The 9,212-nt window shown below is 46.4% G+C and overlaps 1 protein-coding gene across 1 annotated transcript; it reads left to right on the top strand.

Annotated features, from left to right (window-relative positions):
- Positions 1 to 693: 693 nt before the first annotated feature.
- On the top strand, positions 694 to 5,007 carry LOC125546159 (protein DETOXIFICATION 40). Its single transcript, XM_048710328.2, has 7 exons — positions 694 to 1,080; positions 2,523 to 3,154; positions 3,271 to 3,327; positions 3,418 to 3,656; positions 3,972 to 4,090; positions 4,206 to 4,292; positions 4,551 to 5,007. Exons 1-7 carry the CDS (start codon positions 811 to 813, stop codon positions 4,632 to 4,634), a joined length of 1,488 nt encoding a protein of 495 aa, XP_048566285.2. The 5' UTR covers positions 694 to 810; the 3' UTR covers positions 4,635 to 5,007.
- Positions 5,008 to 9,212: the final 4,205 nt, after the last annotated feature.

Raw genomic sequence — 9,212 nt, forward strand, 5'->3', positions numbered from 1 at the left:
CTGGCTTGGTTGACGTCGTGCATGATGGGGATCCACCCATACCTCCTGCATGTATGGTTGGTTGGACTTGGATGTGAGATACCCATGTGCTGCTGGCCGGATCTTCGGAAAAGATGTTGGGCGGTCTACCCCAATTATCCTGGCCGCTCGTGTTCCTCGGGATCATCACAAGTCGTCGGGTGGTGAAACCAAGACCAGCTCATCGTAATCCCTTCCATTTTGCCCTAAAGCCTGTTTTTCAGTGTAACAATCAGCACTACGACTGTGCCAAATAATTGGAGCACAGTTAACCAGCGTGCATACTGGACAGAGGGAAGGACAAAGGGCATTTTTCGGGTCCCTCCGCCGACGTGCGCATCTTTCGTGTTCGCCACCCCAAAAAAGCGAAAAACTACGCGGCCAATAGACTGTCAGTACTGTTAATTTGCGTGGCCGGCCAGCCTGACTGAGATGACTTTAGTAAATCGCAGTTTCAGTGATCCAACGCGGATCTCCAGACTCCCTCGCCGGTGTGAAGCGGCGACCACGATAATGCGGCAGGCAGGTACGCGTAGGCGCGCAAAATCCGCGTCATATCTCATATCCGCGTGCCGTCTAAGTATGACACCAACCAGCCAACAGGCTAGCTAGAGACGAACAACAAATTGCAAACCTCCCAGACCCAAGCCGTTACTATATATACACATCCGCCTGGGGACGATAACAGTCAACGACGGCACGGCGGAACACACACCCACACTCCCACACTCTCACGAGCTCCTCGCTGCGCTAGCTAGCCGAGCCGAGCCTCTTGTCCTACGATCGACGAGCATGGGCGGCGGGGACGAGCATGGCGCGTCGGCTCGGCTGGAGAGCATCCTCACGGACTCGTCGGCGCCGCGGGCGGAGCGCATGTGGGCGGCGGGGGCCATCGAGCTCGGGATGCTCCTGCGGCTGGCCGTGCCGGCGGTGATCATGTACATGATCAACTTCCTCATGTCCATGTCCACGCAGATCTTCTCCGGCCACCTCGGCAGCCTGGAGCTCGCCGCCGCCTCCCTCGGCAACACCGGCGTCCAGATGTTCGCCTACGGCCTTATGGTACGCACTCACGCACGCTCACCTCCATCTCATCTCCAAGACAATCGTGTACGTGTAAAATCTTCGTAACCAAACCACTCATTGATGGCATTCTCGATTTCGGTTCATAGATAGTACAATACTTTCTTTTTCTGGGTTTATTAATCTCATGTATTTTGAGTCACACGTTGGCTTTATATTTTATTAAGAAAATATAAACTATATATGTCACAATAACATACTGTGGAAAACCTGTTTTAAAATCATTTGTAAAATCATGAAATATTTGCGGAACCGAATAACTCCATGCATTCGCTATTTTCAGCCTAGATAGTACTCGGTCTGTACAGAGGGAGTACTTTCTTTGACGGGTTCGGGGTTTATTATTCTTTGGTAACATCTCCATTTTGGTTTAGATAGTATTTTCTCCATCATGGCTTATTGTTCACCATATTTTTGGGCAATACTTTGCCGACAAATTAACTAGTAAAGTGCAAACCAGATGTGTAAACATTATACCATGGGAAAGCTCTTTAAAATCATTTATGTATGTGTAATATTCGCGTATAACCAGGCCACTCCTTGATGACATTCTACATTTCGGTTTACATAGTAGGCGCGCGCAATGATAGTAATGTTCAAATTGATTCATCATTAGTGGGCGTTCACTTGACCAAAAGGGCATTTCACTTGCTGCTTAGATCCAATATGGTACACACTACACCAGGGTGCATTCGGTGTTGTAGGCGCTGCAGGGCGAAAGATGCGCGGGGAAAGCTCCAGGGAATATTTGGAGCCGTGGGAAATAGCCGATCGCCGCACCTTTTTCTCCCATTTATCCAAAATCAGACAACTAATCCCGTGTTTAGTGCTGTGATGGTCGCTAAAGCATGCAATAATTGCACGTCACACGATCCACTCGGCACGTGCATGCATGCACGGTTCAATTAACCTGTCATTAATGGGCGTTGATTTGACCAAAGAGTACCAGTTGACGTTGATTTGACCAAAGAGTACCAGTTGACGTTTATTTTATTGACATGAGCTTGGATCGTGTGTCACTCATGGGGTTCATTTCTTTAATGAATGATGGGTGGTTGATGGACTGCAACGGCGATCGACTCGAGACAAATTTGACTCGTTGAGTAGTTGGCACGTCCTAGAGAGAAAAGTTTTCACGTGATTGGGATATGGATGTGTTTGCCCTAGCTACTACTCTCTCTATTCCATATTACTCGTCGCTGATTTAGTACAACCATGAGCATGTACAGTACATGCTCATGTGTTATGCATGCGTACATGTTTTCATGGAGAAAGAACTTATGATGTGATATAGAAGAAAAATATGTGCTCGAAACACATTTGCAAAACCTACTTTTCTTAGCACAAGACATGTGTTGTAAGCTATACAATCTAGACTAGAGTGAAATATATGACAGTAACAAGACAATATGTTTTTGCAGCTGGGCATGGGTAGTGCAGTGGAGACCCTTTGCGGACAAGCCTACGGTGGACACAAGTACGACATGCTCGGAACCTACCTACAACGCTCCGCAGTTATCCTCTGCTGCACCGGCATACCTCTCGCCGTGATCTACGCCTTCTCGGAGCCACTCCTGCTGCTGCTGGGGCAGTCCCCGGAGATAGCCCGCGCGGCGTCCATCTTCGTGTACGGCCTGATCCCTCAGATCTTCGCCTACGCCATCAACTTCCCGATCCAGAAGTTCCTGCAGGCGCAGAGCATCGTCCTCCCCAGCGCCTACATCTCCACGGCGACGCTCGTGTTGCACCTCCTGCTGAGCTGGGTGGTCGTCTACAAGGTTGGTCTCGGGCTGCTCGGCGCCTCGCTGGTGCTTAGCCTGAGTTGGTGGATCATTGTCGTGGCGCAGTTCGCGTACATCATCATGAGCCCGACGTGCCGGCGGACATGGACAGGGTTCACTATCAAGGCCTTCTCCGGGTTGCCGGAATTTCTGAAGCTCTCCGCCGCGTCCGCTGTGATGTTGTGCCTCGAGACATGGTACTACCAGGTCATGGTGCTCATCGCTGGCTTGCTCCCCAACCCCGAGCTTTCCCTGGATTCCCTCTCAGTATGGTGAGTCCCCTTTATCTGCACGTGTTCATTATTTTTGGGTTGTAACTTGTACTTATATAGGAGTGCCTAGTAATCAATCCATAGAGTGAGTGCTGATTAACTTGCGACTTGTGCAGCTTGACAATCTCTGCTTGGGTGTTCATGATATCAATAGGTTTCAACGCCGCCGCAAGGTTCGTGACTCTAAACGGAATGACTTGGAAACAAGCTAATTAGTTAGTTACTTAACTATAGATAAGCTAATGGACAATGTTTCACTTCAGTGTTAGAGTGAGCAATGAGCTTGGTGCCGGCAACCCCAAGTCTGCATTTTTCTCGGTTTGGGTCGTGACGGTGCTCTCTGCAATAATCGCTGTCGTCCTTGCTGTTGTGATCATGTGCTTCCGCAACTACATCAGCTACATCTTCACAGAGGGTGAAAGAGTTTCCGACGCCGTTGCGGATCTGTGCCCGCTGCTCGCCATCACCATCATTCTCAATGGCATCCAACCTGTACTGTCAGGTAAATTTTATAAAAATTCTGCATGCCAACATGGTACTATCTTTATTGTTGACTACTCCCTCCGTCTCATAATGTAGACGTTTATGTTTGCCAAAAAACGTCTTACATTATTAGACGGAGGGAGTAGTACATTAGCACAATCTTTCAGAAAAGTGCTCATGTCAACTGCATTATTTAAGCAACAGGGCAGGTTGATTTTGATTCCAATTCTAGTGCTAGGGAAATTATATTGAGTGTGAAACATTGTGTCGAAGCTCTTTTTCAACATATATATACATGGTGATTGAACTTTACTGACATGCATAGAAATATCAGGTGTTGCTGTTGGGTGTGGGTGGCAACAATTTGTTGCTTACGTCAACGTCGGCTGCTACTACATCGTAGGTGTTCCCCTTGGTGTTCTTCTTGGTTTTGTCTTCAACTTTGGCGTAAAGGTAATGGATTTATCTGTAAATTCTAAGAGTATATAATACTCCTGCATGACGAAATATTCAGTTCTGTATATGTTCTAACTTATATTTCATGGTGGAATCATGTGCCTACTCACAGGGCCTTTGGGGTGGCATGATTGGAGGAACGGCCATGCAGACTGCCATTCTGTTGTGGGTCACCATTAGAACTGATTGGAGCAAAGAGGTAATCCCTGTGACTTAACCTATAGAGCAGCAAGCTTAACTTTATAGCTCCATGTATTTATTTTGCACAAAAATGTAAATGATGAAAACGAAGTTAAACTGCCTGAGGTCCGAAGATTTAGTCGGTCACTTGCTTGCTCACCGTTGCTCCTTCTTGACAGTATATGTTGATGTAAATTATCTAAAATATGTGTTGATAAAGCTAATAAAGATACAATATGTAATTGCTTTTGTGTTCTTATGTTTGTGTAACCTTCAGGTAGAGGAGGCCCAAAAAAGATTGAACAAGTGGGATGATACAAAGAAGGAGCCCCTTCTTGTTGGCGTCACAGATGATAACTAATGGATCGCCGGAGAGTCATAATTGCTTTGGGTTTGAGATCTGCCGCCAGCATGAGGCATTAACCGGGAGCGACAGAATTCATGTGACCTGATTCTTGAGTGGATTACCGGAGAGTTTCTGTACTAATTTGGTTGGCCTGACGGTCATATGCTTCTTAGTATGTAGAGTAGACATGGTTGGCAAGTTAGATTTTTCTTTCGTTTGACTGTCTTGATGTTATTGATCTTTCTCTCTTCCTAGTAAGGCCACTGTCTGGCATTTTTTTTAATTAATATTGTAATAAGTTAGGCTATATGCATCTATCATGTAGAGGTGTGGCAATAAAATTTTCTATTATCTAAAAAATCATGATTTCAAACCTTTTTGACAGTAACATGAGGTCATAGGCCTCTCTCTCTCTCTCTCTCTCTCTCTCTCTCTGTGTGTGTGGGTGTGTGTGTTTGTGTGTGTGTGTGTGTGTGTGTGTGTGTGTGTGTGTGTGTGTCTGTGTGTGTGTGTGTGTGTGTGTGTGTGTGTGTGAGTGAAAATAGGATTCTTTAATCCTTAAAACAAAATTATCATGGATTGAGAGCTAAACTTGAACCTTGTAAATTTTGCATAAAAGGAGTACAAGATGTAGAATCAGATGGAATCTTCTATATAATCATACTGACTTAACGAGGTCAAAAGCTAGGTCAGCGGTGGAAGCTTAAATAGCCATTTTCTCATTATTCATGTATGGTTCAAGTTAGGTGGACCTGTTGAACACCCGCAAAAAAAAGGTGGACCTGTTGAAGCGATAACTATATATTAATGTATTCATGTATATTCATGTATGGTTCAAGTTAGGTGGACCAACTTGTCAGTCTTGCCCTTCCATGGAAGGAACAGTACTGCAGTGCACATGGGCCGAACAGAACTAAAAATCTCGGTCGTCCGTCTCATTTGGGGAGTTCCCAGGTCTTCTATGGGGCCTCCTGTGTGATACTGGATATGTCATATAAGAGGGATGCCGCACAAGGGGTTTTAAGGATTTTTCTTTTGTTTCCTTTTCCTTTCTGTTTAACTAGTTTTAGCCAGTTTTGTTTCGTTTAAAATTTTAAAATATGACAGTTATTTATTTACATGAACTATTTCTAGAAAAATGTGTGAACACCTTTATACAATGTGAACTTTTTTAGAATTTCTAAACAGTTTTTAAAGCAAGTGAACATTTTCGGAAATTTATGGAAAATCTATAAATTATGAACATTATTAACATTTTTTGAGTATCTATTTAAAATTCTGAACATTTTTACACAATGCTAATATGTTTAATTTTTTGTGTACATTTTTCAAAACGTGTGAACAATTTTCAATTTTTGTGAATATTTTTTAGAAGAAAATAGAAAATGAAACAAAAGGGAAAAGAAGAGACAGATACTCTGAAGAAAACCATTCAAAACTCCATAAGGAGCCCGGAACTTGACCGAAAGAACCACGACGAACCACTCGAGAAAGAACCATTAGCAATGAACCGTAAAAACCTCGTCCACCTCGCTTCCTAGCGGTGGCCTGGACTGTGTGAATCGCCGACAGTTTGATGCAATAAGTGTCAAAGGGGGATTTACATCACCTATTGTTGCAAATTAGAATTAGTGCTTGCCTACATGCACATGCCCGTGGGCCGCATCCCATCAAACGATTTTTTTCACTGACTTTAGTTAGAGTGTGTGATTTCTCCTATATTCGTTAAAGACCAGCATTTTTTTTCTGATTTTGGTTATACTTATGTATGAAAATTTGGGTGTGTGAAATTAAAGTAAGATGAACTATAAACATCTAGATAAGGTTGCCACTCGAAATGAATGTCCCACTCTTCATCGCAACATCTTTCTGTTTAAAAAAAACACTTTCACATCAAACGCATTTGTTTCATGTAGTTTTTTAACTAATTATTATTACTCTTCCGGCCTCTACGCGGAGAAGATGCACAAATTTGCAATATTGGCCAAGTTCCTTGTACTTACAATGTGTTCTTTTGTCCAATGTGTGTCCTATAGTAATTTGTTTGGAATATGAGTATTAACCCCTAAGATTTTTTTTTGTAAAACTCACGATGATGTAATATATGGGAAATTGCGTTTCCAATTGCAATGCCAATCTCGTAGAATGAAGACTGTGTGCATCAACAATCTGTGGAAATATGTTATGGAGAGCGTGCACCTCATCTATGCATCAACATTTGGGTGCTCGGTATGGTCAGTGCTGGTTTAGTCTGGCTGTCGGCGGGAGATAATCGGTCGAGCTATGTTCAACTGATATGGGTGGCAGTACAGTAGTAGGATTGAAGCAGCATGGGTGCATTTTATCATCATGTTCGCGTTTGTCATAGAGATTGAGCTATTATAACTTCTTTTCTATGAGTTGGCAATAATATATGGTCGTGTGCATCACCAGCATCACCAACATAGAGGCTAGGGGTTAGAGCATCTCCAGCCGCGCCCCCAACAGGCCCCCCCAGGCCATTTTTTCGGCGCCGGCGCCAAAAAAACGTCCTAGTCGCGCTCCCAGGACGCCGAAAAACGCCGGTTCGGCCCTTTTTTCCGCCCGGCGGTCACAGGCAGTTGGGGGCGCCGGCGCAAGGGAAAAGCGCGGCTGGCCCACGCCGTCAGGGGAAAAGTCAAGGTTTTCTTCCCCGACTCGCCTCCCACCCCCCGCGCCCTCGGCCGCCAATAGCTATATCCCGGCGCTGCCCGCCGCCTTTCACCACTAGATAGCCATTCCACGCCGGAAAAATAGCAGAGCTTCGCCGCGGCAGCCCCTCCAACAGCAGCTGGGCGTTTCCGGCCGCGGAGGGGCAGTTTAGCGGCGGGGACACGCCCACCGGGCGCAAGGTGTTCGGCGATTTGCCTGCCTCGGCGATGGACTTGGATGACGAGGAAGCGCTCGCCGCGCTACTGGAGGAGGAAGCCGAGGCCAGCGTCCAGGAAGAAGAGCATCTCATGCTGCTCGCCGCCCTCACCCAGCTGCTGGCGAGCAATGAAAAGCCGGGGCGAGGTGGCTCGGCGCCGGGGCGGGTGAAAGCAAAGAACCGGCATCGTCTCGAAGGCTACTGCATGCTCTACTCCGACTACTTCGCCGATGCTCCACTTCACGGCGAGAAAACATTTCGGAGCCGTTATCGATGAGCTGAAAGCTCTTCCTCAGGATTGTGAATTCCATCCGGGAGTTCGACAACTACTTCAAGTGCAAGATGGATTGCACCGGCGCCCTTGGATTCACCTCCATCCAGAAGTGCACGACAGCGATGAGGATGCTTGCATACGGAGTTCCCGGTGATACACTCGACGACTATGGGCGCATGGCCGAGTCCACCAGCATAGAGTGTTTCTACAAGTTCTGTTGGGCAGTGGTGGCAGTGTTTGGACCGCGATACTTGAGAACACCCAATGCGGAAGACACTGCTCGGATCCTAGCACAGAATGCAGCAAGAGAATTTCCTGGGATGCTTGGAAGCATCGACTGCATGCATTGGAAATGGAAGAATTGCCCATTTGCTTGGCAGGGGATGTACAAAGGAGTCAAAGGCGGTTGCAGTGTGGTACTTGAGGCGGTGGCCACACAGGACCTCTGGATTTGGCACTCCTTCTTTGGTATGCCAGGAACTCACAATGACATCAACGTGCTGCAGTGCTCTCCTGTCTTTGCCAAGCTTGTTGAAGGTCATTCTCCTCCGGTGAACTTCGAGATCAAAGGGCGGCACTACAACAAGGGGTACTATCTAGCTGATGGCATCTATCCGAGATGGTCGACATTTGTGAAGACGATCTCAAACCCTGTGCCAGGAGGCAAGAACGCCTGGTTTGCGAAGGTTCAGGAGGCTTGCAGGAAGGATGTCGAGCGGGCATTTGGTGTGCTCCAATCTCGATTTGCTGTTGTCCGGTACCCCACTCAAACTTGGTCGAAAGATCAAATGTGGGAGATTATGACTTGCTGTGTCATCTTGCACAACATGATCATCGAGAGCGAGCAAGAAGACCCAGTGTTTGACACTGAACCATACTACAGGCAGGGTCCTCTAGCCGAAGTTGATCACCAGCTACCGGCAACCTGGACTGCCTATCTTAGTATGCGTCAGGAGATCCGGGACCCATAGGTGCATCATCAACTGCAGCAAGATCTGATAGAGCATCTATGAAGGCTCAAGGGCGACGCCGGGCGCGACGGGTGATGAAATATGAGTTTTTATTTGTTGAACTATATAATTTGTATTGAACTATTTGTTGTTGTACTGTTTTGTTGAAATATTTGATATTTCTGTGATGAAATATGTGATAAAAAAATTTATGTGCATAATTGAACGCCGAACAACGGCGAACCACGCCGAATATGGGCCTATTGTCGCCCATATGGACCCTTTATTCACTGAAATGGGGTTGAAAAGTAGGCCAATATCAGCGCCTGGGGGCGACGACTGGACGGGAAACCGCCCCCCAGCGCCGATTTTATCGCCGGCTTGCCCCCAGAGGGCGATTTTTATGCGTCCTGGGGGGGGGGGGGGGGCGAACGGCTGGAGATGCTCTTAGATCATCATTTTGAAAAGAAAAACAAAAAACA

This window comes from Triticum urartu, chromosome 3A (genome assembly GCF_056163025.1).
Source record: "Triticum urartu cultivar PI428250 chromosome 3A, HENAU_Tu73, whole genome shotgun sequence".
NCBI lineage: Eukaryota > Viridiplantae > Streptophyta > Magnoliopsida > Poales > Poaceae > Triticum > Triticum urartu.

Excerpts from the sequence above, each read along its gene's own strand:
- LOC125546159 (XM_048710328.2), top strand. The coding sequence starts at position 811 with ATGGGCGGCGGGGACGAGCATGGCGCGTCGGCTCGGCTGGAGAGCATC. Across the intron at positions 3,155-3,270 it reads CTGGATTCCCTCTCAGTATG|CTTGACAATCTCTGCTTGGG; the intron begins GTGAGTCCCCTT and ends CGACTTGTGCAG. Across the intron at positions 3,657-3,971 it reads CATCCAACCTGTACTGTCAG|GTGTTGCTGTTGGGTGTGGG; the intron begins GTAAATTTTATA and ends TAGAAATATCAG.